Source organism: Metopolophium dirhodum, chromosome 1, assembly GCF_019925205.1.
Source record: "Metopolophium dirhodum isolate CAU chromosome 1, ASM1992520v1, whole genome shotgun sequence".
Taxonomy (NCBI): Eukaryota; Metazoa; Arthropoda; class Insecta; order Hemiptera; family Aphididae; genus Metopolophium; species Metopolophium dirhodum.
Window position 1 is genome coordinate 103,797,899 of NC_083560.1, and position 26,482 is coordinate 103,824,380.

The 26,482-nt window shown below is 29.4% G+C and overlaps 1 protein-coding gene across 1 annotated transcript in view; it reads right to left on the reverse strand.

Moving 5' to 3' along the window:
* LOC132934536 (uncharacterized) overlaps positions 1–26,482 on the reverse strand; it is a 118,910-nt gene that overhangs the window by 12,871 nt on the left and 79,557 nt on the right. Inside the window, exons 67-72 of the mRNA XM_061000851.1 lie at positions 21,032–21,282; positions 18,727–18,860; positions 17,125–17,325; positions 8,272–8,393; positions 7,988–8,109; positions 7,766–7,877 (exon numbers count right to left, since the gene is read on the reverse strand). Of these exons, the coding sequence (XP_060856834.1) occupies positions 7,766–7,877; positions 7,988–8,109; positions 8,272–8,393; positions 17,125–17,325; positions 18,727–18,860; positions 21,032–21,282 (942 nt within the window). The remainder of the gene's footprint in view (positions 1–7,765; positions 7,878–7,987; positions 8,110–8,271; positions 8,394–17,124; positions 17,326–18,726; positions 18,861–21,031; positions 21,283–26,482) is intronic.

Below are 26,482 nucleotides of genomic sequence, written 5' to 3' on the forward strand. Positions count from 1 at the left end.
AATAATTTTTTAATTAAAATATTAAATAGGTAATAATCAAAATCAAAAGAGTTTTGTTTTGTGTGCTATACATACTATATATTATACTGTAGAGTGGTCTAAAATGCAGAAAAGGTGAAGAAACCCAAATAAGTATTTAGTATACAGTTTTTCCTCTCAGCGATAATTCGGAAATAGTGACTTTGTATTTTTTTTCTGGAACGCCTACGAGTGAAGTATGCCGTACGCATTATTATTATAATACACGAAACCATCGTACGAACGTTTCACAATTTGCGTGCGATTGCAGTACGAGACGATCTGCACGCGTTTGCGCAAAAACCAAATGCGGTCGTTTGCCGTATTACGGCGGGCACACACAATAACACAATTTATATAGCATTATTGTTATTATTATTATTATTATTATTGTCGCCGCGATCGTATGCACGAGATATATACGGGATTTCACGGTTAGCGGACGCGATACCGACTATGTATTATATCATATTATTTTGCTGTGCCGTTATGATATCACTTGCGATTCGCCAGTGTCGGTGCTACCTATACCTATCTATATAATATGCTCATAGGTTTTATTATTATTATGAGTATAAGGAACGCGCGGCTGCACGTCTTCGACCTTTGAGCTCGCTGCAGACGGCGGTCGAGCTGATTGGAAATCGGTATTAAGCGCTATATGATAATATTACAATATAATACAGTAATACCTATAATATAGTTAAGGCATAGTTCGTGTTACTTTATTATATACGCCACATCCAGTGTTTGGAAAGACCGTGCGTGCATCGCATTCACGTTGATATATTGCGAACGACACGTGAACGTCGCTCTCGTCGCATCGTCGTTCTCTATAATCTATATTATATCAGATATAGAACGCGAACGTGAAGGAAATTCATATTTTTAGAGTAATTTCTACGATTTTTAGGTCGTTTAGATGAAGTTTTGTTTTTGATATTATGATCATGGTTTTGTATCGACATATTGTATACCGGTGGAATCGACAAATCTATAATATTATACAAAATTTAAGTGTTTTTTTTAAATGAATATTATATGCAATCTTAAAAAAAAATTGGCAAGTAGGTAACGTTTTGTTGTACATTAAGTGTCTAAAGAAGTCACTGTAATGGATGTGTTAAATTCAATGATATAAGATCAATATAATATACGAAAAACGATTCTTAGTGAATACGGTCTGTCAGTCTTTAATATTACTAAGTATATTTTATGATATTATTGTGATTAAAGTATTTTGTATTGTTATTAGGCATCAGATCTTCAAAAGTAGTCAGTAGGTTAAATTAATTTTGCCTAAAAATTGCATTTGAAAATGTCATTACTCAGTGTGTGTATAAAATATTATAATATATTTTTAAGTTTCAAGTACTCAGGAATATTATTTTTAAATTACAACAAATCAACTAAAATCGTTATTATTTGTTTAAATATATAATTTCGTCCAAATCACGACAAAATAATATTTTATTAAATAAATTTTGATTTGATAAATCTTGTCAACATTTGAACTTTCAATGCTTATGAAAAAAAACGTGCCTATGTAGTTATAATATTTTTTAATTTACTATTGTGATAATGTGTGAGAAGCATTGTATTAGATTTTAAAGTTTTTAAGACATCGAATAAAATTTTATTGACGTTTGTATAAAAAAAAACTAAACAAATAAAAAATTGAAAATTTCTTTAAACGAGTCAAAATATTTTGAAAATGTTATCAAGTATAGAAAATTATAAAATAAACATTTGGTGTAAATTTCAAGCATCTACAGTTATTTGTTTTTGAATTACAACGAATTAAGAGAACCGTTCCATGAGAAAATAAATGAACATCCAATGTCATAAAAATTTGGACTTGAGACGCCCATAAAAAATTATTGTGTATTTACGCACAACTTTTTTTAATTTCCACTAATATCAACTAACGAGGAACCTTGTATTAAGTTTTTTGACTGAGTGAAAGTTTTTTTATTGCCATTCATTTTAAAAAACCTAATAAAAATTGAAAATGTATTATGCTTATGAATAACTCAAAATAAGCCAAATTTTTTTTTCCGTGGCTCTTTTGAATACTACTGAGAATAACAAATAAAAGCATGGCTTCTTAAAAAACAGGATTTGCATTTTCTTAAGTAACAGTAACATTGGAAATAATTTATCACTCGGAGAAGTATTTAGAACAACTTTGTGAAAAAAAAACCATTAAATTGTTTAAATTACACGCTAAAAAACCGTAATCTTTAAATACAATACACCCCTTTTCTCCCCCACAGAAAAAATAAAATAGGACAACGTGGTAATATTTAGGAAGTATTTAAAATATTTCTGTGAAAAAAATTGGAAAAAAGCTCAATAGTGTCGTCAAAAAATTGGTAGGTACAAAAAAAGGCCTGTTCTTTTATATACATAAGGATATGGGAAATTCATAATATTTGTAAAGTTGGTACTTGGTAATAGTTGTAAGGATTATAAATGGATTGATAACTACAAAAAGTGGACATTTTGACTTTACAATATAAATTTAAAAATATAACATAATATATAGGCACTTACCTACATAACATAAATATTTTGTATATAATTTATATCATATCAATAGTATGTTGTAACTTAGTTTTGATTTCAACAAATTTGGTACCCTACTGCCCTTGCATTGATTATATTGGAGGTAACTATGTTGACGAAAGGGAATTTAATTTTATATAATTATAAGTAATTTTAGTATAAATTGTATAATAATATTATACAATTTATAGTAAAATTATGTTGGTAACGTATTATTTTATAGGATGTAATATTAGTATTAGATAAGTAGGTATAGGTATTACTAAAAAGACTTTTTTAAAAACTATGTAAACCTTACTTAACGTTTATTTAAATATTAATAAAATAATAATTTAAATGAAAGACCAGAGTTTTGTGACGTGAACGAATTCTAAATTTAGCGTGAAGCGATAAATGTAATGAATTTACAATGTGTTTTTTTTGTGTAAGAAGATACTTTTTAGTAGAAAAGAAATATTTGATCTTCAACTTTGGCAGTAGTTTTTGATAGAAAATTGAATCTAGTTTTTACTTTTATGAGGTAAAAATTGATATTATCAGTAATTTTCAAAATAATCAGAAAAATTATAGAAAAACGAGAATGTTTACACAAAACTAGATTTTGTCAAAGTCGATTTTCTTATTTTGTAATAATTCCTAATTAGTAAATAACCATAGTTACTTATTTTTATCAAATTTGTATATTCTATATATTATTATAATAGGATATAATAATTGATAAAAATGTCAAATATTTAAATATTACAAGCATTAAATATAGGTACAGGTAGTTTTTGTAATTCCAAAAAATTAATGGAAAAATTACATTTTTGATTTTTATTGTAAAGGAATTAACATTTTTGTTCATATTTTAATCTATATAATCTAGATGTATAGTTAAGAATTAAGACTTATGAGCCAATATTTCTACTCTAAATTCTGCGTGAACGCACGAAACCAATTTAAAGGGTAAAATTACCCCAATATACTATTATTTACATTGTATTTCGCGTTCCTCGCTAAAAATATAAAAATAATAATTGTCAGTTTATCCGCACCGTCCAGCTACATATATGAGGTCAATGGGATATACTATATTTAATTGTTTCAGAGCTTCTGGGTTCTTACTGATCGGTTGCGATAGAATTATTAATTTTTTTTTTAAATCTGACGTACAAATTACGTTAAGAGGACGTGATACCCGCATGTGTTGTCTTCGTCTTACAAGTGCGTAACATACCAAATTATACACTCAGCAGAACATGTGTAGCTCCGTTAATTTAAAAATAAGAGCGAATTGTTCTCTTATAAAATCTAAAGGTAAGATTATTATCCAGGCAACCTCATGGGGTTTTTAATATATTTTAATTTTAAAGCGAGTTATGAGTATTTTAAGATGTACAAATAATTTACAATTTTAAAATACTCATAACTCGCATTAAAAGTAAAATATAATAAAAAGCCCAAACAGTTGCCTAGATAATAATCTTACCTTTAGATTTTATTAGAGGTCAACTCGTTCTAATTTTTAAACTAACGGAGCTACACATGTTCTGCTGAGCGTAAAATTTGTTATGCTACACAATGGTAAGACGGAGACAACACAGCGGGTATCACGTCTTTTTAAACGATAGCACGCGTTTTGTTCAGTAACATAATAATAATATATAGAAACCAATTATTTGTCCATTTTACATATTCGAACTCGTGAAACGTGATTTTAACACCACTGATCGTATACATTATTCCAAGAAATAATATACATATATATAATAGCATCAGTAGACCTACGTAGGTATGTGGACCTCTATATTATTGTAATTGTCAGCACTATATCTATGCATAATATCACAATTGTTTTTGATACCTACCTATACATAATTTACTGCAATTAAGTTCTATGTTATGTTTATAAATTTAATGCAATTTTAATATTCTAATAAAAAATAGGTATAATTTATGTTCCTTATTATGAATTTAAAATTGTATGTTTTAAATGTACTTTGCATGTATTATTGTGTGAAGACATGGAAAAACATTTTTATTATTTAAAATAGGGACAAAATTATGTTAAATTAGACACGATCACTCCCCTCCATTTGAAAACCACCTGGCACGCATCTGTAGGTGCATCATAAATTATTGTTCCGAGACGTAGCGGGAATTCATTCCGAGCCTGTGTAACACCGTTTGCACGTATAATTTTAATTCGTATCGTAATATTACTATTCCGATATCGTATATTATGATTTATAAGATTATTGTCACAATATTGGGCCGAGCCACCGCGATGATGCATACCCGCTGCATTTCTGCGCCACGACGTATGTATACGCACAACACGCGCCTTAGATAGATACGCCCGCCAAACACGCTATAAATGAATTTATTTTTCTTCTTCACTTATATTTTATTTACCTAGTTCTTTTTATACACCACCATGCGGTGGCAGTTGTTTAATATTATGTTATACCTGTTTATATGTGGTATTTGGTGTACCTTAATAGCAGGCATGTATAATATATAGTTCGAACGAAAACGGTCAAACGAATAGGGGGGAAAAAATCGAATTGGCTGCGTTAGCGGAAGGCATAAATATATTATTGGTGTTGAATATTATATGTTTATGTGGCACACAAATGTTTCAGACGTCCGCGACCCCTGCGATCTATAGAAATATACTCCCTATAATGGTTTATTTTTGATTACTACAATATTTATATTACCTGATAACATAGTGGTTTAAGTAGCTAAAAATAATCGTGAGAGAGGATATAAAGGCATTTGGCAAGTCTTTTTATATTTGTCTACCATAGTGAGATATGTAAATTTCAGCTCTATAATATATTTCGTACCTGAACCATCTACACAATTTTTTCCCCCAAAAACTATTTTTTTTTTTTGATATATTGAATCGTTAAATCCATTTACAATAGACATATAATAGGTAGGTAATGTATACATGAACATGAAAGACTTGTCAAAAGGAATTACCTAACACTTTTGAATTCGTTTTTTTTTTTAAATTTTCTTTTATACTAAATCTCTACACCAGTTTCTATTTACCCTTCTTGGAGGATTTCCTTGAGGGATTTTCTCGAAGTCAAGGGCAAAGATCAGTGTGTTTTAATGATTTACAAGGTGTGAGCGGATGTGTTTGTAAGTAGATGTTGCTACGTCTAAGACTGTTTGAACTTTTAAGTCCTAGTGAAAAGTATGATTCGAGACATAAAATAGTACCTACATGGCTACATCTGTTATCATACGTTCACGGAGCTACGTAAATATATTGATTGGAAGGTTTATATATAATAAATTATGTTGGATTCTTTTAGAGCACTCCTTAATTGGACACCGTAAGGCTATTTTTATAAATTTTTATAATGAAAATTAAAATTGTTGCTGTATCTAGAAGGGATGCTTTGGAAAATGAATATAGGGATATCAAATGGTAACTATAATCACTTTACATAAGGGTACCAGTATATACAGATATACTGTTTATATGGCATTTTAGGTATCACTGTTGGTGTTGTAGCCATTGTAAAATCCTACTTCAATTTGTAGAGGTAGGTACATGATGTATATTTTTTGGTTACAAAGACGAAATCTGAAAATAGCTTGTGACCAATCAAAATGTAGAGATTTTTGAGGTCGAGAAATCGTACAGGGTGCTGTAATAATTGATTTAGCAACAGTCAAAAAACAGAAAATAAGGTAACCACCGGCCATGTACAGGTATGACCGAATATTCGAATAAACGCTGTGCTGAGGGATTTTCGATTTCTTTCAATCACAGGAGACCTAAAGTACCTGCTTGATACTTGTAAGTTGTAATAATTCGTCACACAATCTACTGGAGAAAATTATATATGACTAGGTAGTAGGTACCAATGATAGTATAATAATAATAATAGGTAATAATTAGGGTTCGGATTTGAAGGCCTTTCTTTTATTAATCATAATAGAAAAATAATTTTTATACAAAAATGTGTTTCATTTAATTTCTTAGACGATGGATGCATTTTTTTTTTGCCTTTTTACTTATAAATGCCTTTTTGCCTTTTGTACTTATAAATGTCTTTTTTGTGTTTAATTTTCAGTTGATTTTATAATTTTATACACAGCTTACGTATTATCGCTACAAATGGGTTTTATTCTTCGCAATATTTATCGATATCGTCTTATCGAGTATTTGGTATGGCCATAAAATTACCCGTACACCTATTTAAAGATTAAGATATGTTCGTAATGCGTATCAAGTAGCAATCTTAATTTAGATAATTATTTATGTATGAAATACGCCCCGATAACTTCGGTGGACGTAGAAAAATCCTTTTCCATTTATAAAAATATTTTGAGCCCGAACCGTAACCGTTTTTCTGAAGACAGCTTGTCAAAATACATAGTAGTCATTTTTTTTTTTAATACCAACTAGTTTATTTTGCATTAAATTAACTGGTATAACTCAAGTAAGTTAATTTTTAAAATTGATTTTAACTAATTCTTAGGACAAACCTGGTTAAAGAAAAAGGTAATCTATTTATACAAAATAGCATAAACTTAAACTTGTGTGCATTTGAAAGTGTTTAAAAAATGTTCACTATATTATTTTGTAGTATATTTATAAATTGCCTTTTTATATAAATTAAATGCCTTTTTTTACATTTTAAATGCTTTTTTTATTGATTATATTGCCTTCAAATCCGAACCCTAGTAATAATAATATGATACAATGAGTACCGTCTTACAGCATGACGCGACGGTCGAGGCTTATATAGTATATCCGTATAGGTAATATATCAATATTACACAGTTTATAACAACAGTCGGTTTGTTCCGCGTGTTGAACATTTATCTACCTACATATTTTGTTGTTTAGTCTGCAGTAGTACCATGGGTACTTACATTCATCCATACACGTAGCCACGTATAGATACTTTATAATATATAATATATAGGTACCTACTCAGCTATATACGGATATACCATTATACGACCGATCACAATTATAAATAAATGGAAACGCGATATTGAACAGCGCTCCACAGAGAGCGTTTGAACAGTATATGTATATAATAGGTGTAGACTTATTTTACCGAACAATGATCCACGGTATTGGGGGAGACTCCGTGTGCATGTGAATATATTATAATATAAATAAGACATAACAAAATAATAAAAAATTGTGCGCACTAACCGAATAACGAGCTCCCTGCTCGTGACTTATCAAGAATGAATGGCTTGTCCATTAAAACGTGTAACTTTATACTTTTCTCCGTAATTATGTGGTTGATAACGGAATAGTCCAACTAGAATAATACAAATTTTATTGCTGTAAAACGCCAGGTATTATCATATTATGCGTGCTCTACTTGTAGAGACTTGTGATAAATTAATGTAGTTATAAGAATCGGGTTACCATCATATTCGACGGATCGCAGTCGGTGCACGGAAACAGTATAAATATTATCGAATGTGCCGTCCTGAAACGTAATTTTGACGCGAACCGAATGGCGTTGAATATGTCTGAATTTCCGTTACCTGTAAAAAATCAATTTAATAATAAACGTTTTCTAATTTTAAATTGAATACATTGTGCGACAATTATACAATATAACGCCACACTTATGCAGTTTCTGCCTCGGGTTTATCAAATATTAGTTTTATAGTCACACAAAATTATAATATTAATTATATAGTTACCGATTTGTATGTTGCTCAAGAACTGTAAGAATAGGGTTGGGCTTGCGAACACTTGACCGTTTATAACAACGCTGTGAGGCTCGTCGAATAAACCGCTGCCACCAAAGAAAACAGCTGAAAATCTGAAATCGCAAATAAATTGTATAATATATATATACAAATGTTTGTATTTTAAACAAAACAATATTTATATAATATTGTTTATTTGTATGGTATATTCAAAACTGATGGTATTATTAGTTTGCAGTCAGATTGGATACTTATATTCGATGCTTGTTGGAAATTGTTTCGGGCAATGTGGAATACCGACCAATGTACACACTACCCTGTTTTTGGTCTTGCCCAGGAAGTTTGTGCCTCGAATACAAACAAATTATTTTTTGTGCAGAATTTGTTTCTATCCACTATTACTAATAAATAATAATTATATAATATTGGTGGAAAAAACGTACAAATTTATTTATTTTATATTAATTTTAATTATATTTATTACATATTCTGAATATTTAAAAACAATGGAAGGTAATTCACTTTGTAAAATTTAATAATTTTATGAATAATTTAAAATCATAAAAATAATGATAGTAAATATACCTATATCTAAAATATTGATCGATGATCGATGTACTTGTCGCAGCTTCGCAAAATAAGTAAATGCAAGTGTACAAAAGCAGACAAACTTTGTAATTCTAAATGCTATTAATCACGTACAAATAAATAGGTGATAACACAATTTTAAATATTCTTAATATTATAATAACTTGTGATAGTATCATTATCATAATTATTATTATTATTATTATTATTATTATTATTATGTTGTTAGGTTATGTATGTGAATTTGACGGTGATACACACGACTTTTTGTAATGTCTATTACTGTTTTTTACATCAGAAGTGGGATTGAACACATATTGATGATGGTTAACTCGATTGATTTGGATGGAAAGGGCAACAATAAGACTGAATATACGGAACAGGAAATTAAGAAAGTGGTCCTCGGCCAGGACAATGCATCGGTAAGGAAGACCCGAATGCGCTTTTGGTACAAACATTGTTCAAGCAGAATGAATTGCTGATGAGCAAGTTGGTACTGAAGGGTAACCAATCGGCGGAGGTGTAGGTTCAACCCGATTTATCTAAAACGTTAACAACGTTCAACGGAAAGTGTAAACCACATGAGGCGGCTGACTGCTTAAATACGCTGTGTGGTGTTGCAGAATTACATCGTTGGTCTGACGTCCTCAAGTTGGAGGCGGCAAGAGTTAATGTAGATGGGCCAGCACGACAGTGGTTGGACGAAAATTTGTGTCATGGGCAGAATTTGAACGACAGTTTAAGTCAACATTTGTAAGAAACGTTAATATGGCAGCCGTTGGAAAGCGTTGACAGCTCGTGTACAGGGTAGGAATGAAAGTATTTTGGATTACTACCACGAGAAAATTCGGTTGTGTCGAGATCTAGAGCTCGATTTCTTTAATACAAAGGAACAGTTTTTAGAGGGTGTCCAGTCAAAGGAATTGTTCCAGCATTTGTTAAGTCGTAAGCATGATGGTGAAGATGAATTGTTGTTTGATATCATGGACTACTTACGCATAGTAGAGCAGAGAAATGGACGATTTCAAAATAAACTTGTCTTTTCAACTTCAAACGAAAAGCCAATGCCGAAGACGGAAGGTCTTAAACAAAAAGCGGAAAGTGCAAGTGGAGTAAGTCAAAAGGGGGTTGGGGTGGCAACAAATCGCATATGTGTTAACTGCGGGTCCAGAGACCACATCGCACCAAGTTGTTCAATTCCAACCAGGCCAAAGGGAGCATGTTATGGATGCGGTTCAACAAAGCATCAACGGTCTACTTGTCCAGAACGGGAGAAAAAAATCAAGGATGCAGATAAGGAAGAATCTCAAGGACAGAACGGGCAAAAGTATACCGGATCATCAGGAGAAATTAGGTTATTGGAGCCGGCGTACTATGTAAGGGTAAGTGTACAAGTGTGCAAAGATGATTGTATTATCAATGTGGTAATAAATAGTGGTAGTCCGATTTCTTTGATTAGGTCTCATATGGTGGGATCTAGTGACAGACAACCTTTTAAGAAAGATATTTTAATTTCTGGTATTAATGGGTCACAATTGAATATTGAGGCAGTTGCTAGTACTACAGTGTCATTAATCGATTACAACATAAGTAAGAAACAAGTATTTTATGTAGTAGATAATCTTACAATGTCATCCAAGTGTTTGTCGGGTAGGGATTTTATTAAAGGAATAGATATTGCGTTTGGAGAAGCTGGTATGATGACAATAAATCCAAAACATGAAATAGGTAAAGATGATGACTTTATGGATAATTTAGGATTAATCGAGTATGAGGTTGGAGATGATGTTGAATTAAATGTGGGTGACGTGCCATTTGTTGATAAGCACAAATTGATGGAGGTGTATAATAATTGTTACAAAAAAGCTTTAAAACCAGAGGTACCTGAAATAGATTATGAGGTTAACATAAGCTTGAAGGACCATACTCCTTTTAATTAGCGACCTAGAAGATTATTATATGCCAAAAGAGATGCAGTGAAGGATATAATTTGTGGTTTATTAGATCAGGGTATAATTAAGGAAAATAAGTCCGAATTCTGTTCACCCATAGTTTTGGTGAAAAAGAAAGATAAGACATATCGTATGTGTGCTGATTTGAGAGAGTTGAATAAAAGAGTGGTGAAGGAACACTATCCGATCCCTCATATAGATGATTTGTTGGACAAGTTAAGGGGAAACTTATTCTTTTCCAAGTTGGATTTAAAAAATGCATATTTTCATGTTAGAGTGTCTGAGCAATCGTCCAAGTACCTGTCATTTTCAACATTTTTAGGACAGTATGAATATGTGCGATTACCGTTTGGTTATTGTAATAGTCCATCAGCATTTATGAGGATTATTGAGACGGTGTATTGAGACGGAAATTGTTAGTAAATTTGGATGATTTGTTGATAGCCACAGAAACTATAGGTGAAAATTTGGAGGTAATAGAATCTGTATTGATTGCATGTAATAACAATTTGTTTGAATTGAGGGAGGATAAATGTTTTTTTTTGCAGTTAGAGATAATTTATTTAGGTTATGTAGTCGATAGGGATGGAGTGAGACCTGATCCTGCTAATGTGGCGGCAGTGACACAGTTTCCTATTCCTAATTCAATTGCCAATGTACACGGTTTTGTAGGACTAGTAAGTTATTTTAGAAGGTTTATTGGAAATTTTTCTATTTTGGCAGCACCATTGTATGCGCTATTAAAAAAGGGAGCTCAGTTTAAATTTGGGGAAAAAGAGTTGCAGGTCTTTGAACTATTAAAAAGTAAGTTGGTACAAATGCCAATTCTGGCATTATATTCACCGAAAGCTGAAACAGAGATACACTGCGATGCTAGTGCTTTAGGTTATGGGGCAATATTGTTACAAAAACAAAAAGATGGTCTTATGCACCCTGTGTTTTATTATAGCAAGCGAACCACGGAGGTTGAAGCTAAATATCATAGTTACGAGCTGGATTATTTGGCTTTGGTATATGCTGTAAAACGTTTTCATGTTTACCTAAATGGGATTAAGTTTAAAGTGTTCACTGATTGTGAGAGTTTTAAGTTGACCATGAACAAAAAAGATCTAAATTCCAGGATAGCAAGATGGGTTTTATTATTCCAGAACTATGATTTTAGTATTGAACATCGTGCAGGTAGTAAGATGAAACATGTTGATGCGTTAAGCCAGAATACCAATATATTAATATTAACTGAAAATACTTTTGAACAAACATTGTGAATTCAGCAAATTAAAGATAAAGATATTGACAAGTTAAAAGAGTGGTTGAGTAAGTCAGAAGATAAATACTTTGAAATGAGAAATGGTTTGGTATATAGAAAATATAAAAGTGAGCTATTATTTTATGTCCCAAGTAGTATGGAGGTCAACGTGCACGAAAAAACAAGTGAGGTGATTTTGAGAACATTTTGGTTTCCTAATTTGAGGGAAAAAGTAAAAATTATATTTCAAATTGCTTGAAATGTATTTCATATTCTTCAATTTATGGTAAGAAGGAGGGTGAGTTGCACCCTATTCCTAAGACTCCTATACCGTTTGATACTATTCATATTGACCATTATGGTCCACTGGAAAAGGCGGGTAAGAAAAATAAATATTTGTTTGTTATCATTGATGCATTTACAAAGTTTATTAGATTATACCCTTGTAGGACAACTAACACAGTGGAAGTAATTAAATATATGAGTGACTACTTTAGATGTTATAGTAAACCAAAACGGGTAGTGTCAGACAGAGGATCAGCTTTTACATCCAATGCATTTAAAGAATTCCTAACCCAGAGAAAGATAGACTTAGTACTGGTGGCAACTGCAACACCTCGAGCAAATGGACATGTAGAAAGAGTGAACCAGTGTATAACCACAATACTAGCAAAAAAGGCTGTAGCCTTAAATAAATAAATATTATTATGTCATGTACATCTACCGGTGAAGCTCCATCTAAATTGTTGTTTGGTGTTCATCAAGGTGGTTCGATGGAGAATGAGTTTAAAAGATTATTGTTAGAGGTGGACCAGGAGATGAATTTGGATGTTATAAGGAGTGAAGCGGCAGATAATATATTAAAGAGTCAATTGTATAATAAAAAATACTTTGATTAAAAACATAAAAAACCTACTTTGTATAAAAAAGGAGACTTTGTTATGATTAAGAACATAGATGTTAGTATGGGTATAAATAAAAAATGAATACTAAAGTTTAAAGGCTTTTACGTGATACATAAATTTCTACCAAATGATAGTTTTATAGTCAAGGACATTGAGGGGTTTCAACAAACTCAAGTACCTTATGAGGGGGTGATTAGTTTTGATAATATGAGACATTGGGTTAGAAGGATAAATGAATAATTATTTAAATGTATTATGTTATTATACAAATGGTAATGTATTATTATATTCTATTTCGTATTTAAATGTATTATGTTACTATCTGTAGGGTGTTATTATATTATATTCTGTAATTTGTATTTGATTCTTGATGTATTAAGTTATTACTAGTTATGTTATATATCAATACATTTTTATTTACCTATGTATTAATCCCAAGGACTGGTATAGGTCAGGACGGCCGAGCTGTGATAGTATCATTATTATTATTATTATTATTATTATTATGTTGTTAGGTTATGTATGTGAATGTGACAGTGACACACACGACTTTTTGTAATTTTGTAAAATGTTTAATTGTTGAATTGAAAGTTAATATTATTAAAGTTTTACTATGAACTAGTTGAGTATTTTCTTACAAACTTATTTATTTATTTCTTATGGTATTGTGCCATAAATATTAAGTACATAATATTATATAATTAATATAATTACTATAATTGTTTTAAAATATTCAGAATATAATAAATAGATGATAATAAAATCATATAGCAATATTAGGTAGGTATATCGGTATTATAAATTGAATAGAAAATATTGTACAAAAAAATAATTTGTTTGTATTCAAATTACCCGGGCAGGACCAAAGGACCCTGCAGTGTGTACATTTCCCGGTATTCCACATTAACCTTAAAATGTTATATAATATAGGTTCGTAATAATATATAAGGTAGTAGTTATTATAATATATCGTTGTATGGTGCGCGAATTTGTAATTTTTTAACTTTAATTTTATACCTACTACCAATTTATACTACCTATACTATTCCATATTATGTAATATTAAAATAACACTTTTCTTTATTTTAACGTTAAAACTTTATCAGAATGTATCGACATGAAGATTTTTATGATGAGCTCTACAGGCTTAACCTTGACGTCACTTATGCTGCGTGGTTCACGTTTTACGAGACAATAGCCTATTTAAAATAAATATTTACGAAAGTTAAGGTGATAAAATATTTATAAAAAATCCATGAGTACAGTATTAAATTAAATACCTACCTATAATATTCAAAATCAATACCTACTCCATTATTAATACCCATTTACGCATAAACGCATTAATGTACCTAGTGTATAGCCAATATAAAATTACTTTGCACGACAATGTAGGTATCTATAACGACCTATCTAAATTATACGATCAAACTAAATGAGAACTTAATCATTTTTATTATTTGTCGTAAGAGGCGTTTAAAATATTATCATGTTCATAAGGTTATTAGAACGGTACAATTCATAAACTATTGAGTAGCCAATCATATCTACAAATACATACATAATGTATCAGTCACATCTGAAGTACAATATTTTTAATGGGTAGATTATTTATGGTTGTCATCAAATAGTTACGCAATAACGAAGCAGTGATAATATTATTATCGTCGTATATGATTCAATGATTGACTATCTTCACAGATAACCTATGGGTATACTGTTGATTTTAAATGCACTTCTATATTATTTATAATATGTGTAGTAGTATTCATTTATTGCTCAACGCGAAGTTGAGAAAGAGCTGTCACCTGAAATTATCTACAGGTTGATTCACGAAACTTGGTCCGGGGTCGCTGCTTTTATCCTTTGATAATGCATTTATTCAATCTATGATTTTTGGATTCTTTTATTATTCTCAATGGCATACCTGTTTTATATTTATACAACAGTATGTTCAAATATCTACTAAAATTGTTTATAACATTAAGAAGTGTCAGAGGCGGTTCAAACACATTTTTTTTTTATCAAATTACAACTACTATTGTTTTTACTGTAAATTGCTAGCAGATAATTTGTTGAGAATGTATCTATATATTATATATATCTATATATTATGCATCTATACATTGAAATTAAAACTAGTATTTTTTGTGATATTAAAATGTATGTACTAAGGATAATAAATAATAATCCTGAATAATGGTTTTAAATCAAGTATAAAATAAAACAATAATCTATTTAGATCTGACATAATATTTAGTAGTCAGTATGTAAGTAGTGCTAACTGCTATAAGTGCTAAGTACCTACTTATTAATTATTATACTATGATAATTTTTGAAAATAATAAAATTTTTTTTTTTTTTATTAGGGTTAAGGCTTCGACTACTAGGTCATTAGCCTAGGGTACTGTAGGGGAGGGTACTGTTGATTTGTTTACACGTGTGTGTTTGTTTTGGCAGAATTTTTAATTTGGGCACCCGTAGGTATCTGCCATGCCCGGGTGGGGGATGACAGCACTTGTTCTCCGGACACCGTGACTTGCCCGAAGAAAAATGCCACCCGCAACCGAGGTATCGAACTCGGGTCGGCCACTCCGTCCTCCGATAAAATTATTATAGCTGCTATAAAAAACTTTAAACTTATAATTAGTGGCGTCACTAGGTAAATTTGTTTTTTATTTTTAAGAGGAAATAAAAATACATTTTTTTCATAATGTGTATATAACCATTGTTTTTATAATATAACTAATACTACAGTAATATTATACTATTATTATAAAACCAATGCTACATGGCTATAACTTTAAGTATACGGTAAATTGTTTTAAGCTTTTTAACTTGACTTAACTTGAATTTCTATTAATTCTCTAATTAAGTAACTTAGTAACCTAACTAGAATAATTGTACATAGTAATAACTTAGCTAATTTCAATCAATTTGGAAAATAATGGGTAGTTGCGCATTAAATGAAAACGTGTTAATACAAAATTATATTGTGGTAAAATTAGAAGTTAATTAAGTATTTTGTTTATTTAATCATGCTGTAGACAACGGTATTAAATAAATGTAAACAAATAAGTTGTTATGTTATGGTTGATTCAATAATTTAGTTGACCCAAAGACGTTATAATCACCTAAATCATTGAAGATTTAAATAAGAAGGAACCGAAAGATGAGTTAATACGAAATGCCAGTTAGTTATTTAAAACTTTAGAAAGTGGCACAATCATTTTCATTATGTGTGACTCAAGTGATAATTTAAAAAACAAAATTAATTTAGGTACTTATTTTTAACAGATTTAAGTTTGTATTTTGCTCCGAATTAATTTCAAACTTTTAAAGTGAAATATATCATTTGGTAAAAACTAACTATTAATGTTATGATTAACTTTTGAACAACCTAACTATACTTTATCAAATTATTATTTTCATTAACTTGCCCACTTTTATATATACGGCGCTGCAGTCGGTCACATAATATAAATATTTTAATGACTTACAATATTATAGTGACATTGATTTTATAATAGACTAGGTATAATAACATCAATGTTAATAATTACCTACATAAATCGCACACTGAAAAATAATATTATTTGAATATTATTTAAGCTAATGATTAGAAAAAAGAATATGATAGAAATATTGAATGTACAATAAATTAGAGCTTAAACTCGATATCTTTGTCTCCACTATAAAGTGTCAGGGAAGCAACTTATTATTATCCCTATGACCCTATATATAAAGTTAGTATAACTACTCGATCGAAATTCCGATTTGTATAAACTTATTATTTCTGTTTCGATCGATATAAGTACCTACCAGAGTGCAAAATCTAATCAAACGGCAACAAAATAAATGTATCATCTTATCATTCCTAATCCTATCAGTTGTTGATTATTACTTATATATTTCATTCTCAAATCTTTTTAAAGATTATCAAACTAAAAAAACAATGCAATAGGAATATTATTTTAACATTTTAAGTTGCCCTAAAAATGTGAGTTCCAGTTAGACGATCGCATCGTATCGTGCGATACTCTCTCGGAATAAAATACAGTAAACATAAACGCGATTTTCGTCGAACCGAAACGTTTGCGGTTGTGTCTGAGTTTTAATCTTTGATCTTTATGATGTAGGTAGGTATACTCACTTGTTGTTCGTCATCCCAACGTCGTGCAACTCTTTGACCATCATCGTGAGCAGGGTGTGCACGTTCTTTTTCTCCGCAAAGTTTTCGTTGCACCGCTTGGCCTCGACGATGAACACGATGTCGGCCGACGACGGTACGTGGCTACTGTTGATACTCAAGAAATCGCCTTCGGTGATTTCCGTGTTGTTTAATGCGTGACACCTGTGGCGAAATGCAGGTGACACCGTGAAATATAGTTACAGCGATATTACGGATCGGGCAAAATGGATTATACGTAGTGATTCGTTTCACATTAGGTAGTTACACCAATATTTTAAAAGTCTATTTTTGTGTTAATTTTTCGAAAAAAAATTGAGCGATTCTACATACTATAATATACCATATTATTTTATGTAAAAAATAAAAATTATTAAATCTTATATTGTTATAACATTTTACCAAAGCGATGTTTTCAGTTTTTTTTTACGACAGCCATATCGGATAAGGAATTAAGATTTTTTTTTAAATTTGTTAAAATTGACTGTTTAACATTTGAAATTAAAATCATTGTAGTAAAATGGCAAGTGGTGCCCCGCACTCCCTCGTCTAAAATGTATAACATGCGTCATATAGAATAATAATTATAAGACAATTTATTCAACACTCGAAAAATTGGTGAACATTTTCAGAACAGTATATTCTACTTCTGATTATATTATTAAAAAAACACATGCCTATGAGTTTTATAACAAACATTTTCAAAAACAAATTCGTTACAGTAAAAAATGCTAGAATATCGTTATTATAAACACTTTATTCGAACTATAAAGTGTGTTTCACATGTTAACAGTATTTTATACTTAAAATAATAAATGTATTCAAATTCTGAGTTTTGGGATTTATTATCATACTTACTCAAAAATTAAAATACATAATGTATTCTTCAAATATGTGGATTTTGATATTTTTATACCATTTAAGGAACAATCTGTGATGATACATACTCGAATGAGAACTCACTTTTTTTTACTGTAAATTGTTAAGTTTAAGTGATTGATATTTCGTAAATTCTGATGTAGTTACCAAAATGGAAATATGAGTGGATAATTTCAGAGTTACTAAATTGTACGTTTGTTACGCCATACGCCCACTCGAAATTCCTCAAATGAAATACAAAATCTAATGCTGGGTTGCATAAACAATTTATTAAATTTAATGGTTCACTAACAATTTAATGGACCAATCGTGGACCACTAAATCTTGTTTAAGAGACCATTAGCTCACTGTTGATTCATTAAATGTTTTGCACAACCCGGCATACGTATCTGAGAATAATATGGCCTTTGAGCTTATTTAAAAATGCCACTAATTATAATTCAAATTAACAATTAATATTATTCCATGAAGAATAGGGACAAGCATTCCAGATGAATCACAAGTAATTATTCACCTCAAACAAAAAAACCTATTTTATAAAACTACTACAGTACCTATAGTTGTAATAATAATATTATTATTATTATTATTAAACGGAAATATCCCGTAATGATAGCCTGTGTGACAATGGATTAAAAAAAAAATAATAATAATAATAATAATAATAATACATTTCGGACCACTGACCTGACACAGTTTGTCGGTGTGCGGACTGGCAGATTTTCTATGGAGCACATTTCGGTGTAGGCGGTCGCCGATGTGCACGTCTCGTTTTTGTTGAATTGTTTCAGGCACAGGTCGTAATAGGGACTGGGGTTTATCTGCGGCAAATGAAAAGTGCAACGCAAAAATTATACTAGCCGTTATCACTGGTATTGTGCAAATCGTTTGTAGGCAGAGGAAAATCATTAGATATATATGTAGGTACATAATATATAATAATATGTACGATTGGACGTACAAGTATATTAGATACATAGATATTATCGTAGGGTCATTATCGTGTCGCCTCAACTACGGTAATAATAATAATATGATATACCGGCCGGTTATTCGATTCGAGCAGTGACCTACAGGAATATCGCCTGTTATTGTCATGTATCGAGAATGTTATAATTTACATGATATTATATATAGACGCTAATGCTTATCGTAAATATTTGGTACGATTGAAAACCGTTTTAAAATTATATTATAGCCTAGGTTTGTCATGATATTATATTGTATTAAAGGCAGACCTCATGCAGACTATCCAACATTTTTAGACCCAAAAATATTCATTCTAAAATTCCAAAACAGTAAATTTGATTTTGCTATATGTACCTACACGTTTTATTCAATTATTTACGGCATAATATACAATAAGGGAATTAAGCGATTGAAATTAATAAAACAAAAACGTTTTCGATATTCTTATGGGAGTAGGTACACATCATTATACCCAGCTATGTATGTATATATATTATATTTATTTTGTATTTACTGTTGGAGTTTCAATGATTGTCTATCGCTCTAAAAACCTATTGTAGAGAAGTCTTTTAACTTATTATAATATATTATGAATTATACAACAATGCAATAATAATTAGGGAATTAGGACTGTTTAATAACCAGTAGCTAAACCCACTTTGGGTACCTACTACCTATGCAAAGCATTATACCTATACAGCATTTTATATTGTTGTCCGTATAACAGCAATATTATAATATTATTTTCCCAAGACGTAACTTTTCCAAATAAGCTTACACCATTTTATAGGTAACCTGTCTTTTATTCTAATATATTTATTTCTGTACCTAATGATTAGTATTGAAAGTATATTATAATATCACGTACTGTATAGGTTTTTTTCACTACGTATATATTATATTTAACTGGTACACGTTTCTCTATACCTATTTAGAAATTGATTTAAATTTTTATAGAGCGATATACTGAGATTAGTATTAAATGGCGCGTGATTTCCATCCGACGTCCTAATCTAAGACCCGCGGCGTCTGGGACTCGTTATTAAATCCGGTAAGCATAGCTGCTGCCGTTGCGGTACGTTATTACCAGGGCTGTGAATTTAATGCACTAAAAATCCATGAAATACGAATGCATCCGTGCGCTCAGGAAAATAGGAAAATAAACATTATAAAATATATGTACTAAACCTTCCAAAATATGTGAAATTTACTACATGAAAATAATGTACTATAATTATATATATTATATTATATAGCTTCAAAAGTAGTGTTCAAAGATATTAAATAGTATGCGTAAAATATTAAAATTGTACAATAGCAAATGTGTATTATAACAAAAAATGCAAGCCATAATCATATTATTAGTTATTAAAAATAAAAAATAATAATTTTTTAAAGAATTTACGCATAATACATTGTATATAAAAATATTATAATATGTATAGCTGTATAGGTATTAAATTTTGACAATTCCATAAATCTGTATTTTTTTCCCCAGATAAGCAATACAAATTAAAAACATAAAAGAACAATTGTATACGCTAACGCGTATTGTAAAATTATGCAAAATACATTTTGTTTTTAAAATAATATTGTATTGTTTTGAATAATATTTGAATTTCACTTATTTTTTCATTCAGAGCTGAGTTCACCGATAAGCAAAATCATTATATTCACATTCCTAATTATTTAATATTGTTGGCTTCTAATTATCTAATTAATTCGGAAGTGGATGTATCAAAAGAAAAAATAAACGTATCATCTCCCAAAAAAAAAAAAAATAATATTCCTTGTTCAAATACCTCACTGCTTGTACTAGTTGTAAATCAAAGTCCTAATGTTATTTGCGGCGAACAAAGGCTTTCAATCACTTTAGTTGTAAAAAATTGAGTTGGGGACCTTGTTTGTTGGGTACATCGAGTCCTTTCGTATTAGGCAGTGCCGTCCACAATAATATAATACATTATTGTTATGGCGACAAGGTGACTGAGTGACGACGAAAAATTAATAATATTATGCGTACCACGGAGAAACAGGTGAATAGCGACGAGGTCTTGTGTTTGAAATAGCTATCGCAGATCTCCACGATTTGAGCGCTGGGCGACGATTTCCTCTGGACTGACGGGTATGCGCTGCAGCTGTTCTCGTTCAGCGACCAGCTCTCGGTGAACTTGTACAAGTCCGGTTCCAAGTAGCCATTGGACGACAGCATGTCATTGATGGGCTCGTTATCCAGCGTTCCAAGCAGTCCCGCAGTCTTCCCGAAATACCAACCTGAAGAAGTTTCCGGGGTGTAACAGAAATCATGCGTGAATGTAATATGGTAAAATATTATTATTTGACACAATACTATTTTGATATTTGATCAGTTATTATTTATTTTCGTTCACAATATTAAAATATTAAATACTATAAGTCGAGTGCCTGACAGTCATATGCACCGATTATGTTTATTAGTTTAATTCTAGTTTATCTTAATCATTAACACTTTTAATCTCAAACTACTAAATAATGAGAATATCAAAATAGTCTTAGATGAATACATTAAAGATCACAGAAGGAAAATAATATCAACAGTTAATAACACAAAATAATAGTTTAAAATTTAAATACATTAAATTGAAAAATGTAATGACATTTTAAAAACTATTGTAATATCTTCTATATCTGAGAAAATCAAATTCTAAAAGAGAAAGTTGAATGAAGTACTTGAAAAAAGTTGTTTTCTTAGAAAATAATTATTGCTCTACTTCTCAAGTCGTAAATGCATAAGATTTAATTTCGGAAGCGATTGACATTCGTGTTCCAGTCATTTAATAATTTTTAACTTATTATCTAAACCTGTTTTAGTCTATATTATTATCTATATTACAAATAAAATCAAATTATTTTGATTATTAATAATTTTTTAATTATTATTTTTTTTTAATTATTAGTAATTATAAAATAAACGTTTTGTACTCATATTTTACACATATACAAAAAATAAAATGTTTTTAATGGTACCTATATTATATTTGATATAATATCTAAAATGGCTCAGATGATTATTCATCACCTAGTACTATAATTTTTTTATTAAATAAATTGATTTAGACGAGTTATTTTCTGTTAAATGGAAGTTTTATTTTATTTTAACTATTGGTGATTCAATTGATTTCCAAGTCTATCAAAATCATTTCACTAGTGGTGTAATAATGATGGTGTGTCATTAAATATTGACAAATGTTATAGGTACAATTTAATGCACTCACACTCCTTAAAAAAAAAAAAAACTCTATCTTTGGATTATTCTATAGCTAACATAAATTTTACATGTAAAGTTACATCAATATGGTTCTATTTGATTTGAAAATATATTTTAATAATTATGTTGATTCCATTCGAAATAATATTTTTTTATAAGATTAGGACTTTTAAAACTCATGTGTATAGTTGTAGTTTACGTAGAATCCGTTTTAAAAAAATAAGTTCAATCTCAAATGGAATATGCTTGAATAGTTGAATATGGCACTCATATAATATAGGTCAAATTAATACGCTAAATAATTTTTCAGATATTTATCTCATAAATAATATATATGGAGAAAATTTCTCATTCAGTTTAAAATTGCATAGGTAGTTGTTTTTTTAAATTAAATTCTTTATAAATCAGACATTTTGTATTAAAATGTTATTTAAATTATTCCATAATATGATTGATTGTCTTAAGCTTCTCGAGTGAATAAACGTTAAGTTAACTTAATTAATTCTAGGGGCAAACATACTTTTTATTTATCAGATATAAATACAAACAATTTGCGAACATGTTAATGTCTGTATGTAATATTTTAAATTGTTTTGATTTATTTTCTACAATAGATATTGGTTTTTTTTCTATTTACTAGATTTATTTGTTAGATACTTTAAATAGATTTTTCATGTAATATCTACTTATAGACTATATATAGTTTATAAGTAGATAACTTAGTTACTAATTTTTATTTAAAATACGTTAATTTCATGTTGTGATATTGTTATGGTATTTAAATCATAAAATGTCTTACGTATTTATTAACTTTCACAAGTCACTACCCTTTATATTATATATAATATTTGTAATAGGAATTTAATTTTCGTGCGAAAGATTTTTATTATATATTCAACGACGATCGGATAAATATCGTGACGACACTATCAAGGCATATAAAATCAGTCATGAGTATTTATTTTTCCGAAAAATATCGTTAACAGGAAACGCTGATTTATACTACTAGCAGTATTGCTATATTAAGTTATGAGCAAAAATAGCGTAAAATTGAAAAAAAAAAATAACTGTTATATCCATATATAGGCGACACTTGGCAAACATTCATCTCAGTGTTTACACACCTCCCAGACATTTTCATATAATAACTTTATTTTAAACTTATTATTTATTTTAGTCATAATTTTATGTAATAGAGTATTTTTATGTTTCAATTTTATCATGGTTAGTTTAATAATGAATTTAATATTTTATTTAATGTAGATAATTTAACGACCAATCTTAAATCTCATTTATCATTTTTATAACACCAATAAATAATCAATATTTACCCACTGTATTAAAAAAATTATTTTAAAAGAAAACCCTGTTCATTTTTAAAATCTATTTTCATATGCTAGTTAAAATGATGATACCAATACTATAATATAAGAAAATGTTGTATGTTTGTTTTCCACAGTAAATATTGAAATGAAAAATATGGGGCTACATGATTAATGACTAATACTGTCTATCACTAAAACATTTTAATTAGAAAATATAAAATGTTATAAAATAATCATAATAGGACCAGTTAATCACATCATTGTTATATTATATATTGTAAGGTTATATTGTAACTATTTTATATATCTGTAAGCAAATAAATACATTAACAAGTCTGTTGTCTATTTTTGTAATCATGTCTAATATTAGCAATAATTAAAGATTATATTAATTACCTATATAAATTATAAAAAACCTTTGTCAACAAGACTGAAACATAGTACACTATTACGCACCAAAATGTTAAAATGTATTATGATATTAATAATATTGAAACCACACTAAAATAATAACATTTTATGTAAATTAACTTGTTAATAATTTATGATTTTTCAAATGATTGTTGTTTATTTATTGATATAATATGTGTAAGACCCAATTTTAAAAATACATGCAATAGACAGAAGATAAATGACAAATATAATTATTAATTAGAAATATAACAATAGAAATAATTATAGACAAAACCACTTCTAGATAATATAAAAATTAAACAAGGGATGATGGGTCCGAATGGCCATTTACATAATTTTTAGTATTGGATTGCCTTTAAATAAATAGTACTTAGTAGGAAATATTTAAGTGAGGAAGGATTAGGAATGACGATAATTGTACGGAGGGACAAGAAAATTAACTTTGTTTAATAAAGTAGAAGCTTCAATTTCAGAATTGATTAATTTTTAAAAAAACAATTACTATCGTCTCTTCTGTCTAATAAATATTTTAAATTAAACACACGAAGAACAGGATAGTGATCATGTGGAGGTTTATCAATTTTAAATATATAGGCATACAACTTGAGAAATGTTCACTGGACTCGACATTTATTGACTGTAGTGAATGGATCCCAAACAACTGTATCATACTTCAAAACAGAATAAACACTAAAATGCTGAATATACTAAATATAGGAAGACAGTTTGAAATCTACGCAAATACACTTAACACAGTCCAACGAATTAGGAGCTTTAAAGTCATATTTTCAACAGGTAGAAGTTTTTCAACACAATATTTCATCAAATACGCAACCAAATTAAAGCCAGGTTAAAGCAAGATCAAAATATGCAAAAACTGAACTAGCATATTTAGTGGGTATTGAACACGCCTATCAGAACTTGAGCTATTAAGTTAAATACTGTCTACGAAAAAAGTCCTAAAACATCAAAAATTTTGAAAGTAATGAAGATTCTGTGTTTTGTAAATACATTGAATTACAAATCCTTATACTTATTTCTCGAGGACTAAAAAATGCATGAGCTCTTTATCATTTATCAGCACGAGTATAAATTACTCTATAACTACATCAATATACTATTCATATTAATTAACAAGATAATCAGTTAGGAAATATAGATGATTATGGCTTAAAACAAACTTCTTATAATTAATAATAAAATAAATCAAAATATGTTCAATGTAAAAATTGACATTAGGTGAGAATACATACGAGAGACTCACTTATCTCTTCTAACTATAATAGTTATGGGCTTAATTTATAATTTTTGGACATGGAACTAAAAAGTTTCAAACTCAAATAGAAATATTCATCAATTAAAATATAAATCATTCTTCCAATTTATTGAAATAAAAACAAATAAATCTAACAAGTTTGTGTAATATAATTTTTCTTCGGCAGCGTTTCTTAGAATAAGTAACTTTATTAAAAACTATTTTCGTCAACCAGTGGTGATCAAAATAAGGGAGAGGTTATGGGTCATGTCTCCCCCCACAGTTTTCTTATAAATCCCCTTATTTATATTTTTGGTTCTAGTACAACAATTCATTTAAATATATTATTAGGTACCCGGGTGGGATTTTATAGCTTTTTCATAATTCTTATAAAGAGAAAACAGAATAAGCTTATAATTTGTTTCATAATATATAAAACTGAAATTGTTGAATGTTGAATGCTGTTTTACATATTTTGCGATTTTTTAGATTTTAGTGCTCTTTCTGGTTTTTTTTAGATATTTTTGCATTTTAAACTATTTTTTAATTAAAATGGGTCATAATATGTTATCATTTTAATAAACGTGTTTTTGATTATTATCTAGATTAAGTCAAATAGACCTAATCGTTACCGACTTCACGGACGTGCTGGCATTTTGTATTCGTTTTTAATTTTAAGCTTTTGTTATCTTCTGAATTTGATAGGCTTTTTTTTGTCATTTACTCCTGCGTTTATCATTGAACGAGTTTTGAAGGCTTTAGGTATAATGTATATACTATATTAATACATCCTACTAGTGTACTAACCTACCTACTAAACTAATTGTGTTTTCGGTTGAACGTATTATGATTATTTTTTGTCACGGCTTAACTTGTACTTGACTTTATTTTAAAATTTCAGTTTTCCCATATTTCTTGTTTTTATTGCATATTTAGTGATATTTAGGGTAATATTAATAGCACACAATATTTTTGCAATCTTAATTCGATAATCCAAACCTTGATTATAAGGTACAACCTTCCCCCCTCCCCTCATTGAAAATTTCTGGACACGCCACTGTCATAAACTATTATGTTTTATTGACTTAAATTCACCCGTTTTATTATTATACGTATTTATACTTGAAATTACATCGAACTCACTGAAAGTGGAACGTTAGCCGAAAAAGCGAGTACAGTGTATATTAAAAGTAGAGAGGTACTCAAAATTATAACCAGGCAACATGTAAATAA